The sequence below is a fragment of the Mauremys reevesii genome, linkage group 7 (assembly GCF_016161935.1).
Source record: "Mauremys reevesii isolate NIE-2019 linkage group 7, ASM1616193v1, whole genome shotgun sequence".
In the NCBI taxonomy this organism is placed as follows: Eukaryota; Metazoa; Chordata; order Testudines; family Geoemydidae; genus Mauremys; species Mauremys reevesii.
This window is the reverse complement of record NC_052629.1, coordinates 13,787,245-13,810,562: the sequence shown is the minus strand read 5'-3', so window position 1 is coordinate 13,810,562 and position 23,318 is coordinate 13,787,245. Positions and strand designations below refer to the sequence as shown.

Below are 23,318 nucleotides of genomic sequence, written 5' to 3'. Positions count from 1 at the left end.
ATATTACATGATAACCCCTTGGGCAACTCCTTGGGCACAAATGTATAGTTCTGCATAATCAATAAACCACTTGTTCTAGCAGATATTGTGTTCTCTTACTACAGATTTTCTTCCAGATGTCATACTCCTGCTCTCTGATCAGAGTTCAGAATCACAAAACGTGAATTCTTTAATGATGGATTCTCTTGTTTGCCTGTGTTTGGTGGGAAATGCAGAGTACTCATTTTGGTATAAAGTGTATATTTCCATGTGCAATGTCCTTCGCTGACTGCATACCTTAACACTTCTCAGATCTGCACTCCAAAAGCAGACAGGGACGTATTTAAAAAGGGAGTCTTGCCAGTTTAAATGTGTATTATGTATGTATTTAAGAAGATGAAATATTGACAAAAAAAAGAAGAGTGCAAAAGGTAAGGCTGCCTGGAGGCTTGATTTTTAAAGATATGCATTTTTTTTTTCTTACCATGTTGCAGATCTCGCCTTGCAGATTTTTTCACAAACTGCCAGCCTGAGTCACGGTCTATTAGTAGCTGTCTGAAGGAAAACTATGCTGACTGCCTTCTGGCTTACTCGGGGCTTATTGGTAAGAGCTTTGCGGCGAGTGGGTGCTCTCTGAGTGTTGCTTGCAAATGGAACAAAAGAGTGACATCTTGAAGGCCTGCTGAAAACAAAAAATAAAGTTAATGCTCTGGGCCATATAGCGCCATGACATTGTAGGCAGAATTCTCCCAATTAAATCAATGGTCTTTTGTTTTGACTGAGTCCTCTGGAGTAAACTGAGCTGTACAGTAGCAAGCAGAAGAAGGGCAGAGGATGAGGGGAAGAAATGGGCTTGACTGTGAAGAAAATCGGTATGGAAGCAAGTAGAAGTAAAGCTTGAAAACAAAGGGATTGATATTGGACAGGCCCATTGAGTAAAATGTGAATAGAGTAAAAAGAGTAGGTGACACTAAAACTTGCTAGTGTTTGCTGTTATCAGAAAAGCAGGTGGTATTGACATATTTAGGGAACGCTGACCATGAATTGAAAAATGAGGCAGCAATAAACCAAATCAGTTTCATTTCACTTCCATCAGCTGTAGATTTCATGATCTTCCTGTGGCCCTTCAAACTGTTTTCTGAGATGCCTGTCCATGGAGATGAACTTATCTCCTGAAATCTTCTCCTTCTCCAATAATTCATTTTGCTCGCTGCTACCTGCCTGACTCTCAACCCAGGGACACTTATATGCAGGTCAGATTTCATCTCCCACCCATGCAGTTTGATTCCTGATTGGGAGAACTCGTCTCGGGGAAGGGAACTTTCCACAGAAATGTCATGGCTGGACAATAAAGAAAAACGGGAGCATTAAGACTGTGAAACAAACAAATTACAAAAATGGTCACTTGCTGGAAAATGGTTTCTTGCTGGAAAATGCTGGAAAATGAAATTAAAAGCAAGTCCTCAAAATGAATAAGGTAAATTATACACGGTGACTACTAAGAAAAGACATAGTAGTTTTAAAGACCACAGTCCAAGATTTAACAGAAAAAATAATATACACAAAGCAAGACACAGGAGCAGTGACTGATAAAAATTCATTTGACTCGTGAACAAAGAACTGAGGAGCGAAAAATCAGATCCAGTCAATGAAATTAAGGGTGGCAAGGAGTAACTCTTGTACTAATGCATAACTCTGGATAAGAGCTGTTGGCAGATTGTTACTAGGCCTAGTGACTTCTGTAGGGAATTTTATTGGATCCATTTTGCAATTTAAACTTAAGGATGACCCAGTTCATATAGAGAGGTGCTTTTGTGTTTCTATAGGCAATGATATTGCACGACTAGTATAACACTGCATAAACACTTTCTGACACCAGGGACGTGGAATGGGTCCCTAAGGAAGTGAAATCAAAAGGAGATCTAACTTCTGAAGGGGAAAATAAACATTTTTCTTCTCGCCTAACAGCCCCCAGACACATGCATGAAGGTAGGAGCTGACTAGTGTTACAGCAGTTTACACTTCTCAGCTTTAGTTCAGATAAACAGAGCAATGTACTAAAACAAAGCTTCCTTGTTGTGGAACAACAAGATCCTGATTCTGAACTCAGTCAGACCTGCATAGATGTGGAGTAAATTCATTAGCTTCAGTAGAGAAACTCCAAATTTGCAGCAGTCTAGATGAGATCAGAATCGGGGCCAGAGTCGTCCTACTGCCTGTTATAAAATACATGGGAAGCAGACAAATTTTGGTTAACTCTTTGTAGCAAGCTATTCCAGGTTCGTTCATCTAAATACCAGGCATCTCCAGCTGGCGTGGCTAAGAGAAAATACTGTTCATTCAAATTGAATGCTCTTTCATTTAGGTACTTCATAAGAGGTGACATACAATTCTGAAGAGATGGCAGCAAGATTTTTGTAACCTCTGCACTGTTTGTTTCAGGAACATGAAGGTTCTCTGAGGAATGGACAGGGGATCTGCCTCTGCTCTCACATACACTGATGTAAACTAGAGGCAACTCCACTGAAGTCAGTGGAATTAGAAGTAGAAGAAAACTGGTGTAAATGAGAGTAGAGTCATGCCCACTGGCAGTAGGTGAGATGTTATACCAGTTAAGTTGAAAATAGGTTGCATGGAGGGGTGGTTTTGGATTGTATTGGTATGCTATACACAGTTTGAAAGTATATTTTATAGGAAGGGATTTTTGGTTTTGTGTGTGAGCTAATGAAAATCAATAAATACAGGTTTTGGGGGGGGTTGTTTTTTTAAAGTGATAACCTGTAAAGAAAAAAATACATGATTATTTGATGTAGAAAAAGGTTGGAGATCCAAAGATGTGAAACCCAGCACACTGGTCATTCCTAAATTAAGCACACTGGTCCCGTCTCTGCTCCCACACTGATTTCATACAAGTGTAACTCTATTAAATTCAACATAAGGTTTTCCATTAATTTTCTGAAGCATTTTCCCTTATTTGTTTTCCACATCCTGTCCTTTTAATTTCCCTATATCTCCCTGAAATTCCATAGGATTTTGTGTTAGTGAACTGGGATTGCAGGATCAGACACTGTAACACACTGCTAGGGATACCCAGAGCTATGAGCCACTATGTTACCTCTCTCGACATGTTCCTAGCTGTCTTACATATGAATCACTTAAAACCAGCTTTAGTGCTAGAAGTGTGAATCTGTTACCCAATAAACTGTGTGTAAATCCTGGCAACTACACCACTGTAGCATGCTGCTTATAAGCCACTTGTGCTAGCGCTCTGCCTCAGCAAGAGTGAGTTTTGTTGGCAGTTGCACTTCATATCAGTTCCTGCCACACCAATCTGTCTTCCTCACAAGGAAACTCCTCAAGGTTCTCCTTGCCCCAGCCTTGCCTAGCAGGTTACACTCAGTAAACTCCAGCTCCCAAGCTCCTCAGAGATGTTTCTCTGCAGGGTCTGGCCCCTATCACTGTGTATTCACAGAAGATACTAAGATGGCTGCTCTGTTAAAAAGTCAATACATCACAGCTTATTCATTTACTGGGGTAAGTATACTCTACTGTTCAAACACAGCACAGAATTGGTTTATAGTAAAACTAAAACAAGTTTATTAACAAAAGAGAATTGATTAAGTGATACCAAGTAAATGAGCTAAGTGTAGAGATGGTTACAAGCAAATAAAAGTGGAAACGCGTTTAAAAGTCAAAAACTTAATCTATCAAGATACAGTCTTTGTTCAAGATGGCTTCTCTCACCCACAGTCTCCTTTCCAGCTTTTCACTTGCTGGGTTGGCCAGGACCCATCACAGAAATCAAATCGCTTGGTTTCTTTGTTTCCTTAAGGTGAAGGACAAAGCAGGGGTGGGAAAGGGACCTCTGTCTGTTTCTTATAACCCAAAAGGGATTTCTTTGTTGTACAAGTCAGGAAGCCCTCTTGGGAATTCAGTCTCCTGTGATCCCCTGGGGTGCAGGAGCCATGTTAATTTTCTGTCTCTCAAGTTCAGGAACAGTATAAATAACCCCAGCTGGTTTAGCTGGATAGCATTATTTACAGTAATATTTAAAAAGAGGTTAAACCCATATTCCATTGTCCAGGGCAGACAGACCTATGTATCACCTTAACCTAGGCTAGGCTGTCTTGTCTTAAACATATTTTAGTAACATCTTACAGAGGGAATTTATAACTTCATACATAAAGTTAACACATGCATTTTACAATGATATCAATAACCAGCATGTTGTTAGCTTTCATATGATCCCTCACAAGGCATATTTTGTGCAGATATTATTGCAGTAGTGTGTAGAGTGTGAATATAGGGGTGCCTAGAGACACAAGCACATAATTCTGGATCTTGTTATAATTAGCTGATCTTTTGGCCAGGGCCCAATGACTCCTGTCATTCTGCATTCTTGCTGAGCTTGTGTTTCTTCTCTTTCTTCTACCTTGCTGACAGTCCTGTTGTAAAGCATATGTACTTAGTCATTTTAACCGTCTCTGCTAGCGTGGGCCAATGCCTGTAGTCAAATTTCACATGTTCAGGATCACACCTTGGTTGGAGGAACTTACCAGTAGCTAAACTTTTTTTCATTCTTAAAAGAGATTCTGATTCGAGCTGGGAGATGTGTTGAGGTTCAGGTCAGTTTTGCCTCTGCCTAATGCATGACACTGATGCCTGCTCCAGAGAACATGATACAGCAGGGGTAGGCAACCTATGGCACGGGTGCCGAAGGCGGCACGCGAGCTGATTTTCAGCGGCACTCACACTGCCCGGGTCCTGGCCACTGGTCCAGGGGGCTCTGCATTTTAATTTAGTTTTAAATGAAGCTTCTTAAACATTTTAAAAACTTTATTTACTTTACATACAACAATAGTTTAGTTATATATTATAGACTTCTAGAAAGAGACCTTCTAAAAATGGTAAAATGTATTACTGGCACACGAAACCTTAAATTAGAGGGAATAAATGAAGACTTGGCACAACATTTCTGAAAGGTTGCCGACCCCTGTGATACAGCATTTGGAAATAGTGACCACAACAGAGCTATTATGACCTATTTTACTCCCAACTGCCATGATTACCCTGCTCGGTTAATGTCCTTCAGCAGAATTTTCAAGAGGCCATCTTAAAACAAACACAAAATTCCACACACAGGGGATAAAGAAATCCACCCCAGGAAACCAAACATGTAATCTACTTGGGTTCACATCTGCCCCCAGGTTTGAATGACAGACTTATTTTCTACTAGCTGCTCTTTCAGCCGCTCATTTTTTTCCTGTGTATACATTTTATGTGCTGTATGTAGACCTTCCTCATCCTGCCTTTCCTGTAGTCACTGACCCCGCCCACAGTTTGGCACCTTTTACACTTTCGCCCTCTGTTTAGACCCACTTTTATGGCTTCTTCTTGAAAGTCTTACCTTAGTGGCCCTTCCAGCTTCCTTCATATCCTATTGTTTTCTAATTCTTTATCAAGTATTTTTATCATCAATTTTTCTGATACTCTTCTATTTTCTTTCCATTAAAAAAACTCTGGTTTTTCATTTTCTCTCTACATTACTTTCTTCTTTCCAGATCATAAATATCACATAGTTGAAACAGTGGGCTGAAATCATCAAAGGAATAATGGGTAGATATTTTTCATTGCTTTATTTTAATTTAATAACATTCCTATTCTTATTTATCTACTGTTATATTTTCATAAATAGTACAAGTGATATTTGCTGATTTTGCTATATTCCCCACTTGCATTTCATAAACAATTTGAACTGTTCTTACACTTATGCTGATGTTCTGTAGACATTGGGTAATTATCACTATGAGAGTAGATAAAGTGATTGCACTCTACTTCAAAAAGATATCAAAACAAAAGATAGATAGATTTGGTGATTCTTGTCATTTGCAGCTAACTTCAGTTCTGCATAACTTATGGCATTTCTTTAAGACAGCTCATAATGTTTGTTTTTCTTTGTTTTCCATTTCATTCGTGAAACAATTTAAACATTCCCGTCAATGCCTGAAAGGTGCTCGCATAGTGCAGAATTTTCTATTGCTACATGTTGATGTGGTATTTGGCAGCCCCTTTTTTTGTGAGGATTATAAATTCTAGGCTGTATGGACCAAGTTGGTCCCTTCAATCTGCACTGTGGATCTCTAATATGTATCTTCATCCATTCCACATGCCCAGCTACCACTGACAATACATTTGCTCTAGTGTGGACCAGAGAGAAGTTTGCCCTGAATCTCCCTGCTACTGGGTGAGGGATGTAGGTGCCCACATACGTACTTAGCCAATGGCTGCCCTCATTAGTGCAATTCTGGAGTAATTCCTTTGACTTCTTGGGTTAGAATCAATGGAGTTATTTCAGATTTATACCAAGTTAACTAAAAGCCGAAGGGGAATATAAACTTTGAAAAATACTTGAAGAATGAGCCATTTAAAAATAATTAAGGGGATGATTGGTCAACCCTTACTCAAGTTTGTGAACGCTTACTTAGACTAGGAATGACTTCAGTGAGACTACTCATTTAACTAAGTCCTCACCAAAATGAATAAGGGCTGCATAATCTAGATCAATGGAGGGCATTCTCAGTGTTTCCTTTAGGACGGGTAATACATGTGTAGTACTTTGCAATTGTCTTTTTATTGAATTTCCTCTTGTTGATTTCAGACCAACTTTCCAATTTGTCAAGGTCATTTTGAATTCTGATTCTGTCCTCCAAAGTACTAGCTACCCCGGCCAATTTGGTATCATCCTCAGATTTTAAAAACATACTCTCCACTACGTTGGCATTGACACTAAAAGCAAAGTTGAAATTGAAAGCTGCAGGAAATAAATTCTAGCTAATTATGAAGATTAATTTTATTGCTTCTGTGTTCCTCTCCTGCCACACTGTGGGCAGAACCTTTCAGAACAGTGGAGTCCTGGTGTTAGCACCCCATTGAGATGTATGGGGAAGTTCAGAACTTTCATAGCTATTGTTTCAGGCTATCTGCAAACTCATGTGGCCATCTCAGCATCATTTACACTACAGTCAAGTTTTCACATATTTCTTCACAACCTAACAGCTAGAACCCTTTTTAAACAAATAAAATAAAAATGAAAGCTGAGATTCTGCACTCAACACATGTTTCTGAGAGCTGGGGCCTTAGGCACCAGGCCTATAGTGTTTATGCCTTAATCTATCCCTGTTTCTGTCTTCCACTAGACGTTGTTTGTCACTTCTTTGGCGAGTATGTATAAGGGTAGGACATTACAAAGATTACTGATGGTACAGTGTGTTGCTCTTTGTTAATAGGCACAGTTATGACACCAAACTACATAGACTCCAACAGTCTCAGTGTTGCCCCATGGTGTGACTGCAGCAACAGCGGTAACGACATAGAAGAATGCTTGAAATTTCTGAATTTCTTCCAGGACAATACATGCCTTAGTGAGTACAATATTATAAAATGTCTTCAAGCATATATTTGTTCATGTTGCAACGTGCTGTATTGGGTTATTTCACCTAGTTTTTAAGTAGAATGTGAAACTTCAAGGCCACTTCTATGCATTTTGATAGACTGGATATGTAATAGGTATAGAACTTAGAACTAAAAGTAGCTGAGCAAATCTACCTGATGTGCCATTCACGGCCAAGCTTGTAAACATGAGAAACTGTGGGAGATAATTCCAAATAACAGTGGTACGTAATGTGGAAAAATTCTGCTGCCCACAGATTATATTTTGGGTGGCCATCAGGGAAGGTCTCTACCAGAAAATTGCAAGATCTAAGTTGGTTGTGTATAATGTGAGAAATAGGTTATGAAGGGTTTCATATAGATACATATGAATTGGGATTTTATTATCAATAGTTTCTCAGATTCTTGAAATTTGGTCACAAACTTCACTCAAATGATCTTGTTCACAGTGAGATCCTGATACAGCAACTTCATTGAGATTGTTATGTTATGGTTTTAATAGCTCAACTTACTTCCAGTTGAGGGTCTCTGAGAAGTCAGTTTTGGTAGGCGTCCTTTCGCCAGCAGCCTTATAACTCAATGATAAGGAGCGTACACCAGAATTTGAATTTCAGAGAAAGTGTTCATTGCTGATGTAGGGCAATACAACATTTAAGGTAGTCAGAGGAGTCATACATCACACAAACTTGGTCACCGCTTAAAAAAACAAACCCCAGAAAGTTATATTAGCAGTGGGTCTGAGGTAGCACATTCTCTAGTTGGGGATAGGAGAGTTATAGTGAAATTCCATCACTGGGCTATCAAAGACCCTGCACTACTCTAAGACATTGTTTCTAAGAATTTTGCAGTGGTTTGTAGGGTATGTGTAGCTACATGCCTCAGTGAAAGGCTCCAAAAGCTTCCCACTGCCAGAGACTTCCCCCGCCTGTCTTACCCCTGCCAGAGCCTTTCACCACTGCTTGCTTCTTTCAGTGCAGTGAGGAAAGGCTCTGGAGATGGGAAGGCAGCAGGACACTACACTGCTGAAAATAGCAGTGTGGATGGGTGAGGTTCTGCTTGAACATGTGAAGTGCTGTGTAAGATATATACCCTTGTGTTCAGATGTGTAGGGCACTCTACTCTACACTACTCACTTAAGCAGTACTTCATTGTATACGCTGTTATTTATACCTGTTCTAGCTGGGCAGGCAGTGATAGTACTCTCCACACCATCGAAGATGTTAACTGCTCTAAGACCACTTTTATCTTTTGCCTCTACCCAACAGTCTCTCAACATGCAATACTTCCATTAAGCATCAGGAGTTCTGTGTGCAGAACAATGACAGGATTGAGCCCTATTTGTTAAAAGCCTTGGAAGGATTGCTACACAAGAAAGGTTAATGTAGATGATTGGTTAAGCAATCAGTTCCGAGTGGGATTCTAAATGAGACAGGGGATCTGTATAGCATCCCTTCTTTCTCCAAACTGCGTCTCATACATATAACATTTCATATTTTGCTAATTTGTAAATGTGTTCATTAGTCATTACTATCATGTTACAAGTTCCTTTTAGACTTTAAGTGTACACCAATCCCTTTGTCCTTGCCGGAATAAAAAGTTTAATGACAATAAAACAGTGACATTAGAGGTCACTGTGAGAAAAATTATACTTACCCTCGCAGGGAAACCTCTTTTTCATGGAAAAAATTAAAAATAAAGGTGTTCCTGGTTTAGTAGCATTTCACAGAGGGAGAAAAAGTGTCCTCGTGTCTTTTCATAAATGGCCTTTCAACATGGGGGGGGCGGAACATTTGTTTCAGAACAGAGACTAAAAAAATCAGTTTTAATTTTTAAGTATAGGGTTATTTACATGTATTCTGCGGTTGGAAAATGAAGAATTATAGGTCCCGATCCTTCAAACACACATGCAAAATTGTATGAATGTGAGTAGTCCTGCTGAAGTAAAAAGAAATGCACTTTACTTAACACATGTGAGTGTTTCTTTTTACTTCAGCAGGACTACTCACATTCATACAGTTATGCATGTGTGTTTGCAGAATCTGGGCCTTACATGAAAATGGCCAGTATTTAAAAAGCCAGAAGCCCAAATTTCTAAGGCCTAAATGATAGTACGTTTTGAAATCCCAACCAGTGTTCCTTTAATTCTGTTGTAACTCCCAACTGTGGCACCTTTTAAAAGAGGTTGGCCTATTTCAAATCCTAAAGTCCTTTATTAAACTTTTTTTTATTAATATTTTAAATATTCTTATAATACACACAGTGTTGCTTATTCTACACACTATGGCCTTGATCCTGCATATACTTGTGCACTGGATAATCCCACCGAATTCAATGGGATTTACACCCCTGGGTAACTTAAGTGTTTTGGACAATATGCGCATACATACTAGATGGTGGAGTAGAGGGGAAGAACTGGCAAGCAAGGGGAAAAGACAGAAAAGTGAGTTAATACAAATGATTGAAACAGTCAGCCATCTACTAGAACAGTTCAGCGTTTGCCATGACATTTTAGTCTTCTTATGTTCATCTGCTGTGTTATAGTTGTAAAAATCATGCACATTGTTACAAAAATATAGAAACACAGAAGGAGGAAAAAAGAAAAGAGAGAGTTATAAGGGTAATTTTAGCAAAGAGCCCTGTGGCACCTTATAGACTAACAGACGTATTGGAGCATGAGCTTTCGTGGGTGAATACCCACTTCGTCGGAAGCATGACAAGGGTAATTTTATTTTTAAAACTAGAGGATGCCTCCATATTCTCCTGTAGCTTCTCCTAAAGCACACTATTTAATTTAAATAATTATTTGGTCTCCTATGGCATTTACTTTGTGAAAAATACTGCAGCTTACCTTGTTTAAGAAAGAATGCTGGACAGGAAAATCCTTTCATACTGTTCTCGCTTTGCCCCCTATCAGTCCAGCCAATTTTAATGCCTTTTTTATGAATCAATTTCTGTTTGTTGGAATGCTAAGATCAAATCCTAGAATAAATTGCATCTTTCTAAGATGAGGAGTAAATGTAAATTATTTTATAGTGAGATGGATGCCAGTGAAGAGTTTCATTAATAACTTCCCCATTCAAGTCCCATGTGAAATTGTTTGATTTCTTATACAGTGAGTGTGGAATAAGAAATCCCTAAATCCGTGCTGAATCCCCAAAGACTTGATTAAAAACTGTTTTTCTATTCATTTGTATAAAAAAAACCCACAAAACCAATTTACCCTTGCCATAAACACACTCTTTAATCCCATGAAATTGATAAGCTTTTTAACCTTTATATTCTAAACTTTTAGTTTAAGCAGACTTCTCTCACTTTGTTTTGTAGATTTTGTTTGGAAACTGGAAGGCAAAGATCATCTTAGTTAAACAGTCCCTAGTTTATGGGCACATTGGTTTTAAAAGCAAGCTGTGGAAATAAGTCAATATATTGCCTGCTATTTATGTTTGGCTTGTTGCATAATATAATTTATCAGAATTAGGACACAACATTCATATTGTACCTCAAGTCTCACCAGTTACATTTTTTGAAGCTTGTGAATGGCATGCTGATTTGCTCACAGAAGATTTAGGGGTTTGCGCTTCCATAAAGAATGGCTGAAAATATTTCAGGGAGAATTTAGCAATAGATAAACCTGTGGCCCCAAAATTCACATTTCTGGCATGTATTCAAAATACATTGAAACTAGCTTTTCAATATAAAAACGTGAGTTTGATAAATAAGGACAAGATTTTGCATGGGAGAGCATTTTTGGAGTTATTTCTGTTCTATGACATCAGGGTTTTTTTAATGCCAATTCTTCTGTTTGTGGCATTGCAGAATTTTCTCTATATTTGTTTTCTACAGAAAATGCAATTCAGGCCTTCGGCAATGGTACAGATGTGACTGTGTGGCAGCCAATCCTACCAGTACAAACCACCACAGCAACAACTACGACAGCTTCCAGATTTAAAAACATGGGTTCAGAGAGCACCAACAATGAAATACCCACCCACAATGATTTACCAGCATGTGCAAATCTGCAGGTAAGATTGCTTCATAAGTGCTACACCAAGACAGCAATATAAATGTGCAAAATGGAAAGAAGGAAATTGTTATTGATATAGAATCTGTCACCCCTGCCTGCTGCATACGTATACAGATACCCAGATACACTTCAATTAACCTGTGTTCTGCTCTGTTGATTCTAATGTTGAGGTTATTTACCCCATATTTTGTAATATTTTAGACACTCTTATTTTAAATAAGAAACATAAATAAGAATAGGCTGTACTGGGTACAGTAACCCAGGAACCACAGCTTTGAATATGGATTTGGCATTCCTGCTACCCAGCCAATATAGACCAAATAGAGATGATGCACTCAATCATTCAAATTCAAAGGTTACACTGACTGTGAACTAGTGTACCTTGCATCATCTTCTTGGCCCTTCATCACGTTAGTTACATTGACTTAGACTCATTTAGACTAAGTGAATGTGAAGATAAGCGTGTACGTTGGTATAACTGACATGGGAAAGCGGAAAACTATATAAATTATGCATACTTCCCTCTGAATTGGGCCCAATGTCCTGCTTCAGTTAGTCAGTTCATGGTGTGGCATTGATTCTGAATTTTAAAGAGGCTAATCACTTGCCCAAGGCCATAAATGCAGCTATCAGAAGATTATAGAATTTGGGCAAGAAAGAACCACAAAATTTTGGCGGGGGAGAACATGAGGTGAAAGAAAATTTAAACTGAAAACATCTCTAGGCCAGAGGATTTTATAAATCCTGTATTATAAAGATTTCTGGTTGTTTAAAGATACTGACTTTGCTCAAGGAGGAGATCTGCTTGGCCCACTTTTAGTTTTGTCTACACAATGGGACAATAGCCATGTGACACGAATGAACTGCTTTCAGCTTTGTTATTAAAGTTCCTATCTGACATGAGTTTGGTTTTACACTGGACATCCAAACTATGAACCATAGGGTTAGAAGGGACCGCAAGGATCATCAAGTCTACCCCCTCTCTTCCCCCTCGCCCCCGCCAAAATGCAGGATTTGTGTCTAAACCATCCAAGGACTTACAGTCATTGTTTCCCTATGAGATCGCTTTTATATTTTTCTTACTTATAAAATGTTTGTTTGTTGTATTCTTACTGTCATAAAATATCAGTATCCACATTTATTTCCAGGGACAATTTATATATCTCAAGATTTTCCCAGCCTTTATTCTGCTCCCTCACTTTTCTTATACCATTTCCCCATCACCAACTCCTTTTAGTTTCTCCCTTTACTTGGCATGTCAAGTGGGCAAACTTCATATATACCTAATACATTTCACAGGTGTCATTTACTTGGAAGATATATTGGGGTTAATGATGGTGAGAATTGCTTTCTCTTTTTTTAACTGTGATTTTGCATATCTGTATTTTCATTATTAGTCAAGCTCTGTAAGTTATTGCCAATTAACAAGGGACGTATTTACTTAGCCATTAGCCACTTGATTTGAAAAAAAATTCATGTTAAAAAAGAAATACAACTATTAAAAAATGGACTTCTGAATTCTTGTGTTTAAAAACAAAATATTCATGGCAAAAACATTAACTCACTTCATATTATATTTAATAAGTTGCATTGATGAGTATTTCTTCTTTAGAGCAGGGGTCATGTCTATATTCCCTGTTTGTACTGCCCCTAGCAGATCAGGGCCTCTCGGTGCTACACAAAATAAATATTGGATTGGCAGACTATCACAAATCCCATTGATTTCAGTTGGAGTTCTGAATGCTCAACACATTTGAAAATCAAGCCATTTTTCCAGGTAACTGAATTAGCCTCCACTGTCTTCCCTCTTTCCCTGCCCCAGTCCTCTAGCATTTTAAAAGTCACATTATCATCTCAGTCATTCAGCACTGTTTGGGGTAATCTCTTCACTTTACAAGTACCACTGATACGGGTAGGTCAGGAGTGACATAGGCGTAAATGTCTCTGTGGAGAACAGTCAACCTTACAGAACTGATCTGCTAGTGTTCAGAATGTAGCTATATCCATTTTCAGAAGTACCTGAAGTTATCTGAGCCAAACAGCTTTATCTTTTATGAGATGTAACATTCCAGTATCAGCACCCTCCTTGCCTCATAACTTAAACCAAATGTTTAATAATGGAAAGTTTAAACCAATCAAATGAAGGTTATCCGGTTGTTTTTTATTAAACATACATTTGTCAGACAATGTGGTGGTACTTTGAATATGAGACTTAAACTCTAAAATATTATAAAGGAACCAAGGTAGTGGAGACATTTGTAGTACATTTTGACAAGCTGTATTGTTCGTACGATCGCCTCCCAGGAGAAGTGTTCCTTTGTAATATTTTCAGAACCTGCACTAGCACTACTGAGAGCACTCTAAGGGGCTTTGTTATAGTCTTAGTGTTGGAGATCGAAGACTCTTAGAAAAAGAGAATACAGCATAAAAATTATGAAAAGAAGAATTAAAGGCAAAAGTATCAATACAACAAGACAATTACATTTGAAGAGAAAATGAAAATGATCATTCAGATGATAAGTCTTCAGATCATGGTAGGCACAGGGTTGTTGTTTTTTGGGGGGGGGAGGGGGAGTTATACAACCCAAAGGGGGGTGGGGTGAGGAATGAATTGATTAGTATAAAATGTCATAGAAATGACTAAGTACTAACCTCCTGAGGTTGTAAAATATAGAGCATCAGGTAGCCTGCCAAACTGCCATGTCAGAAATAATTGGCAATCATATTAGTAACAAGAATGACACTGGCTGAGCTATTGTTGGTACATTTTTTCTGACTTCTTCAATGTCATATGGAAAAGACATTAATGGTTTCATCAATTTGTATGGTCTCTGGTCTACACACATTTTCGAGGTGCTGGAGATGTTTAAACAAAATGTATACTTGCTGTTTATCTAAAGTCAATATTTACTTCAAATATTTTTTGGAGGTTTAAAATCATTTTTTGCTATAGTGATATCATTTTAAAATTGTTCTTCAGGTAAAATTACCACTTATAGAGACTCTCCAGGTTCTTGTATTATAATATTCTTGTAATTTCTTTTTCAAATTGAAATACTGAAATGTTGACTTCTGATGGAGGCTTTTGCTTTAGGTTTTCTGCTAGTTTGCAAGTGAATTACTTTATTAGCATAATATATTCTATTATGTCCCAAAATTATCTCAGTACTTCATGTTTATCAGGTGAACGCCTGACTTCAACAATACTTATAAGCACTTCAATATACCCTGATTCTAGGGAAGTTCCCCAATGCATGCAAAAAATAAAATAAAAAATAAAGTGAGCAGTGGCTAGATCTATATAAAATGCTCAGCACTTTATAATTGCTGCTCAGCACTCAAGGGATCAGACCATAAAATATTGTGTACAAAACGCACATGAAAAGGAGAGAAAAGAAAAATGTGAGTACTAGTAGCTTGAGCCTTGTGTGGACGAACTGTTTTCAAATAATACTTAAAAAAGCTTTCTTGTGGCTTTTCTCCATGTTTAGTTCTCTTTCATTGCCATCTTTGGCACCTAGTCTAGTTCTTCTGCATAACCTGTTTCCAGCACTTGATGTGATCAGTTAGCAAATGTGTAAAATTGGGCCGGGAGCAGGAGAATAATAGGCACCTACATAAGACAAAGCCCAGAATATCGGAACTGTCCCTATAAAATCAGGACATCTGGTCACCTCTTACTCCATTGGTGCTGTGCGTCTGCTCAAGATTTAATATTAAATCCTGCTCCCCGATGTCTTTGGATGTATAGCGGGCCAAGGTGAGGCCAATAATGAAGTTTGGCAGGACAACCACATAGAAATAAATGGTCATAGAAAGATGATATTTAAATGATATATGAATGATTGTATACATCCGATCCACGATATCAGTAAATACAGAACAAGAAGAATTAATAATGACTTTTGTGGAGAGAGGTGGAATGTTTTAGTAAATATGTTGTACCTGAAGATTGTGTTAATTTAACAGAAATTGCTGTGTTTTCACCAAAATTTTGAACAAACACCAGCTACTTTCCGATCAGTTGCACAGTTTCCCTTAGGGCATTCATTATCAAGGCCTGGATCCTTCAAGCCCTTGTACAGCATGTTGAAGGGAGTGTAAGATTTTTGTGCTCCTGTACAAATATGGACAGTGGATGCAAATATAATTCAATACAAAGCATGTCCCTTCAGACTGAGGGCAAATACCTCTGGGGCTTCTTGTGCACTTGTTCTTGTACTCTCAAAAGCATGTATTAAAAAAGGCAGAAGGAAATGGGAATATTTCAGTAATATCAACTTCAAGCGTTCAAAGATTGTCAGAAACAAACCATCATGATATTTGCTTAAAATAATGAAATTAAAAAAATAATGTGGGGTGCTTTTTTATTTGCCTTCTAGTTTTTGAATCTTTAAAATACACTTGAGTCACATTTTCAAGCTTTTCTCCTCAGCAAATGAGGGCTGCAAGCAACTTTTTTTTTAAATGAAAGCTCAGATTTTCATGTATTCCCATGACTTCAGGAGCCGAGGCTTTAAGAAAGTCACCAAATATTGCAAGACTTGTGATAAAATCACAAGATTTGGCAACACCGGAGTTTGAGGAGACTGAGGCCAATGCACAATTTACATCATGCAAATGAAGCACTTAACTATACTCTTTACTCAGAGGCCAGAGTGTTGCAGGTGCTCAGCACCAATCAGTTTCTGTCCGGTACTTGCAGGCAGAATCCTGTCTATAATTAGTTAATGTTTGCAAGTACATAAATGTTAAATAATATTTCTGTAAAGTAGGTATTAGTAGAGGGTTAAAAGCTATAGTGTAGTGCTCTGAATATCAAGCCGCAACAGGTGTGCGGCTTCATGGATTGGTAATTTGGTGGTGGGTGAACATAAATAGGAAGCACAGTGAGCATGTAGGTGTTTGTTGATGTGGGAACAGTACAAATGCTGAGGCTGTGCTCTGAATAAAGACACACTGAACTTTATTCCTCTGTGCTGAAGTACTTTCTACTTTGTCTGACTGCTACCCTCACCTTCCAGCCCTTCTACATTGTCTCCTGTTTTGTCTGCTTCTTTGCCATTCTGCAAAGAACAAGCAAGGGGTGACGGTGTCTGTTCAAATGCCCTTCCAGCTCCATCCCTCAAGAAAACACTTTTTTGGCTATCTTCTTCCAGACATTATAACCATTCAGAAAGTTCTAGACTGTGGCAAAAGATTAACAGGATGGTAATGGTCCCATTGCTCTGCCTGAATAAATTGTAAGAAAAACATTTAGAATATTGATTATATGTTTCATACTAGAAGATTTAAATTTACCTCCTGTATTTCCAGGATTAGCTGACATAATGGGGTCAGCCTGCTGGCACAAATGATTTATAGAACACGTATTGGCAGTTTTTCTTCTCAAAAGGAGCATCTTTTAATTTGGCTCCGCAGCAATTATGTTTTACCTAAAGAAGCCCTGTGTGCTTTGCATTTTAATATTAGTATCTGACAGCCAAAGATAATCTAAAATTTCATAGTTAATCTTCTAATTTAGACAGTAGTGATCTGAATTCTGTGTTTTCCCAATAAAGAGGCTGATTTCCTACTTCCAACACCATTGACCTCAGTAAAGCTTCTCCTGATTTACCTCAGTGTAAACAGAAGAATCAGAACTCAGAAGTTTTCCCCAATAATTAAAATAGGTCCTATTTAGTTTCACAGTTGCTTACTGTAGTGGTCTGATGTCTTCCTCTAAAGCGCCTGGTGCTTGCCACTCAAAAAGACAAGAAATTAGACTAGATGGACTTTGTCATACTGCATCAGACACAATTTCCATGTTCCTAGGTGTGAAAGCAGGTACACTGATACTTGAGACTAAATAATGCATCATGATTTCCAAAAAAGAAGGTAGTTTAGCATAGACTTGCTCTTAACTTTAGCAGCCACAATTGGTTTCAGAAGTAAACAAAATAGACCATAACTGTGTCGAAGTCAGCATAATCAATCCATGCATGAATTTGGCCTCATGAGGCTGGTGGATAAATATTGATTTCTCAGTATGCAATTTACTTTGCCCTGGTCTATTGATTTCAATGGACCAATTTACACCAGCTGAGGATCTAGCTTGATATCACTCTGCATAGGAATTGATGTAATAGATGTGTGTTTGTGTGTCCATGTCAGGATGATATTTAAAAGGGTGCTGGTTTTGCCAGTAATGGTGCTGTATATTCTTATCTGGGAGTTATATATATAATGAGATAATGACAGTTGGTGGGCTTCACGTGACAAACGCAATTTGTTCTCAGTTTCACCTCTCCAGACTAACCTGCTGTGTTTTAATAGAGAGCCCATCAACATATACCATTACCATTTTTACAGCAGTATTTAGATATATATCTAGAGCCTTTGCTGGTTTAAACTGGCACAGCTCCATTGACTTCAATGGAACTACACTGGTTTACCTCAGCTGAGGATCAGTGCCCTAGACACATAGAGCTATTTTGAAAATCTGGCCCCTATATTTAATTATTAGTTCTAAAATGCATGAAACATTTTAAATTCTATACTGGAAGTCAGGTTCAAGGAACTTCTGTTATAGAAAGAAACTGAGATGGTCGATTTTGCATAGTTCAATCACAATTTAAATTATGTTATTGTGAATAGTACGCTTTTCAGTGTACCTAAATATGGTACATATATATTATTGGAGTGCATAATAGTTCAGAGTTATTTCATCAGCAATAAAAGATTTTACAATTCATTTTTTTTTAAAGTTGTAATAGTCTCAGCATTTTTAGTATATTATAATAATACAGCCTTTTATAGCTGACTGTAAAACTTCAGATTACAGTTTTAGGAATCAGGCAATTTTGTTTTATAGTTTAATAATTGTTCAAATGTGTGGTTCCTAAAAACCAATTTAATGACTTGTAAAAATACCATTTTACCAAAATCTACTGCACACCTTTAAAGAATACTGAAATTTCAACTGCTAGATATGGACAGATTATAGTTTCTATTCTCAGAAAGCAAATTACTCCTACTAAAGACAGATGTAACATTTGCAGCGTTCCCTTAAGCCACAGTTGTTTCACTGTTTTACAACAAAGTCTCCTCTTACAGGAATAATTGCAGAAATAGGAATCACAAGACTAACTGTGGATCAGAACATTCCTGATCGTGCCAAACGTGCCTATGCATAATTAGTGCTATTGCTTTATACAGTGGTTCATCATATTAAGGGTACTCTTAATAATAGGTGACTTCATTTCTGTCTCCAAATTCAAATCCATCATATTTTTCCCCTTTAAAATAGATCACTTACTATAACATGCAAAAAATGGCCTTAAAGATGGTGCACAGTATTATAATTTAATTTTAGGGCATAACTACAAGTAATACAAATTCTAGTGTATCACCCTGTAATAGAAGACATATTGTCATTATACTACAAACTGCAATTCTAATATCTTAGTATAAAGAACATTATTTGCTAAATATTTTAACATTGGTTACAAGATGTTGGACATGATTCCGGACTCATTTACACCAATGTAAATCAGAACTAATTCCAGTGAACTCAGTGGAGTTACTACATCAATGTAAAACTAGTTCAGGCAAAAGGAGTACACCTATCTAGGTTTCTAGTGGGATGGGGACCCTGAATAAAATCCTGGTCCCGTTGAAGTCATTATTATTTGTATTACAGTAGTGCCCAGGAGCCCGAGTCATGGGCGAGGGCCCCATTGTGCTGGGCAGTGTAACCAACAGAACAAAAAGATAGTCCTTGCACCAAAAGAGCTAAGTAAACTCCAGTTGACTTAAATGGGGCTAGGATTTCACCCTATGTATTATTTGTTCAATAAACCACTTTGAGTGCCACGTACATAATAAATAATATTTTACCACAATGAACTGAGTTAATTTAATATACTCCCACAGAAAGCATATCAAATAGAGAGAGAAACACACACACACACACACAGATATACACAGAGTAAGGAAAGTGGATTCCTCAGGAGATTGGTACAGTAATTGGATATAGAGACATTCGCCTCTAAGACTTGCATATGAAAATGACCAGCTTGGTAGTTACCAGAGCTGGTTGAAATTTTACAAAGTATTTTACCACCCAAAAAAACTGCCTTTTTTTAGAAATGATTTTTATCTGAAAAACTGACTTTTTCTAAATTTTCATTACATTTTTTTATTGAAAAGTAAAGTGATTTTTTTAAAGGTATTTTTAAATCAAGAGTTATCAGAACGGTTATTAAAGTTTTTTGTTTGCTGACTGTTTATTAAACGAATAGTTTCATTAAGCATTTTGATAATTATTTTGACTTATTAATCATGAAAAAAATTTAAGTAACTCAAATTAAGTGTTTATTTGGAACCCTGCATTATTATTATTACAAATTATTGTTTATATTGTAGTAGCTTCTCCAAGCCACAGCCCCATTGTGGTAGGTAGTGTACAAATATAGCACAGGGAGACCCTTTCCCAAAGAACTTACAGTCTAGACCTCAAGCCTGCAAAGACCTAAGCCCATGCTTAATTTTGTGCACTGTGAGCTGTCCATTGATGTCTAACTTTAGACACCAAATTTGGCTATTTCTGTTGTTGGCTGAATCAATGTTAAGAATATTATGGAGTTGAAAAGTCCTCCATTCAGGTATATGATGTTGTGTATTTCATAATTTTTTCCTAGAAAAATGGGAGAAATGACCTAATCTTACCTTCTCAACTGAAAATTGGTTTAGGATACAACAAATATCAAACAAGCATCTTCATCACCTGTTCTCCACGTACCTTAAAACAAAACCTAATGAGCTACTAATGGCTTTGATTACAGTCCTCTTACCTAAACTGACAGATTCTGCAACGTGATGGAAGTTTCAACAGTGCTCAGCATCTCTATCATATTACATCCTCGTCCCATGACCACACTTCCCCCTCCAGCACGAAGTTTGTAATCTTACTTCTGGAGCTCTAAATGTCCCCATCATACTGGCAGCCACAATGTGCCAAGTACTAGAATGCCAGCCCTGAACAGTAATGTCCCTTTTTAAAGTGCTCTCTTATGCTATTGAAAAGATCCTCCCTTTTGAATAAAATGGAAGCAGAACAAATCTCAGCAGTAGTCATGGGGAAAATTACACTCTCAAGAAACAATAACCTGGATGAATTCTGTCTCTGTCTACATGATATCATTCCTTACCCATTAATCTCACCTTCCAATGACATGTACATCACCTCTCGATCCCAGATATTCCGCAACTCCCTTTAATCACTAGTCCCTTTTCTAACCGTCCTCTATCTTTCTATCTCTTCCTCTGTTCCTCTCTTCTCCTTTCTTGCAGCTCTCTTACTTTACCTTTGCGTATCCAGTTAAGAAATCCGCCAGATCACACTATTATGAAATTCACTCCAGTGTTGAGGCTGAGTACAAGGCTCTCTGCACACATGCCCCAAATAGGAGCTGTGTGTAAGGGCAGGTCACTTGCTGAGTGGAAGTAGTGCTGTGCCTGTGTAACACAGGAAGGGTCTCCACACCGGCGCTGGCTAGGCTGGCCTGGAGAACTAATCCCCTTAGGTCCAAATCTGCGCTGTTACACTGGTGTAGATTTGGACTCGACTAACTCCATTATTACAGTGATGTAAATTCTCTTCAGGTGTACTTTATAACAGAGTGCTGTTGTTTATATACATGACATTTTTTATCGGTCATTGCACCTATACTTGCCTTATTATAAAATAAACTTTAGAAAACAAAAGCCCTTGGTATTATACAAAGGATAAGATGAAAATTCTTTCATTAAACACAATAACAACATGGGAATAGTTTCCTTCCCACAACCAGCAGTAAATGAAAGAAATAGAGTGGAATTAATAAATGACTAAAATATAATAAAAACTTAAAAACAGTCATTCTAAACTATACATTGAAATTATTGTATCATGAGCTGTAAAGGTAGCATAGGTAGAAGAGCAAAATACATACTTCCTTCATACATGCCTATATCTTCATAGTAGTTGAGCCAGGTTTATAGGAGAGAAAATGAAAAACAGCTTTTTAACCAAATTGGCTAACATACACTCTTAATAAAAAGCATTAATGCTAAAAAAGATGTGAACATAAATATGTTTTTATTCTGCTTTTAACCTGTCTTCTCATTTTACCTGCAGTCTTCAGTGCACATTTACAATCAAATACTGGAAATAAATCAAATCTCTGTTATTCCCTACTGACCTTTTCTCCTATGACTTCTAATCAGCTGCCTCACTTGAATAATAGATCTCTGCACTACCCTTAAACCATTCTACCAAACCACTTTTTCAATCTATTATTCAGTTCTGAAACATAAGAAGCTGTCACCCATTTTAGTCCCTCACCTTCAAAATCAACGGGAGTTTGAAGTGTTGTTTATTTTATTCTTTACTTTGGAGAATAAGATCCTAAATATTTCATACAGGATCCTGGTACTAATCAGTGGATTGGCCTCAACCATTCTACCTCATGTTAAGCCCTCCTGTGTGCTTAGCTTGCTCTGTGAGCCACAAATAAACAGACTGTTGTGCACAATGCAGGATTTTTTTTTCATAGGTTCACACAGCATGTATATCCAGAAGAATTATAGGATTATCCTTCCCCATAGGCTTTTGAAAACAGAATTAGGTAGTCAGGGCACTAATTTACTAAGTGCAGTATTTTACTGTGTATTTCTTCTGTCAGAGAGTTGTTACCTTTTCAGAAGGCTCCTCTTGGTGCTAATGGCCAGAAATTCCAAGTTAGAGGTACAGAGCAACACACACATATATTTGTGTGTCAGAGCTACACACGCATACATTTGTGTGTGCCTAACAATCTTTGATGTATATGTGTGACTCAGGTATGTCCATATGGTGAGTTTGATGCCTAGATGATCATGTGCCATGACAAATACCAGATTTGTGCCAGCAGGTTGGGTAATTGGTCTTATAAACTAAGCATGCACAGATGAATGCAATACAGTTACAAGCATCTAACTCTGAAAACCTAACCCTAAATTTGTGTCTTCAATTTGTGTATCCATGCAAACGTTTACAATAATCATATGCTAAACAAATGTTATTGTTCATTGTACTCTTTACTATTGGCTGCCTCCCACCAAAATGTGATGGCATAAAAAAAAGAGTTGAAGAAGTTGAATGTGTATACATTAATTTCTTTAGGGTCTTTTGGGATTAAACATTCTATATAAATGTAAAATTTTATTTGTGCACTCGAATCATGTATACCCTTAATTGTCCAATTTTGCATATATTAGTGTAGCTCCTGCACATTCAGGAAAACATTTGCCCCAACAATCCTTTAAACACGGTCCTATTCAGGTAGTCCACTCGAGTCTCCACTGCAGCATGTATATGCTGGTAGAACCTTATAATTTCTATGTAGGCCCCCACAAAAGATGTTAAAATGTTGTGTACATTGCACCTTGAAGCCACCAAGGAATTACAAAATCTCTGAGCACGAGATCTTTCCTGTCCTTACAGAGCAGTGAATCTCAAAGAGAAGGAAAACTGGAAAGAAACATCTGAAACACTATGGAATTTTATAATCATATGCTCATAAATCCTTGGCCTCTCTGATGAGGCTCACTGCCAGAGGTGACAATTAGTGCTATTTTTATACATGGAACCTATGCAAAATATTAGGATTTGTCTATTTATAATACTTACATTTTTCTGCATTACATTATTCTGCTTGAATATAAGCTTTCCATCATTTCTGTGGCTGATTTGGGCAATGAAACAAAACAGAATTATTTCCTGTGAATATAATTTTGCATAATCTGATAATTATTTGCATAATCTGATTATCATGGACTCATAATTTTCCAAAATGTGATGCAT

At 37.5% G+C, this 23,318-nt stretch overlaps 1 protein-coding gene across 2 annotated transcripts in view; it reads left to right on the top strand.

Annotated features, from left to right (window-relative positions):
• GFRA1 (GDNF family receptor alpha 1) overlaps positions 1–23,318 on the top strand; it is a 181,676-nt gene that overhangs the window by 146,468 nt on the left and 11,890 nt on the right. For both annotated transcript variants that reach the window (XM_039547316.1, XM_039547317.1), the window contains 3 exons: positions 474–583; positions 7,266–7,400; positions 11,272–11,450. In XM_039547316.1, the coding sequence (XP_039403250.1) occupies positions 474–583; positions 7,266–7,400; positions 11,272–11,450 (424 nt within the window). The remainder of the gene's footprint in view (positions 1–473; positions 584–7,265; positions 7,401–11,271; positions 11,451–23,318) is intronic.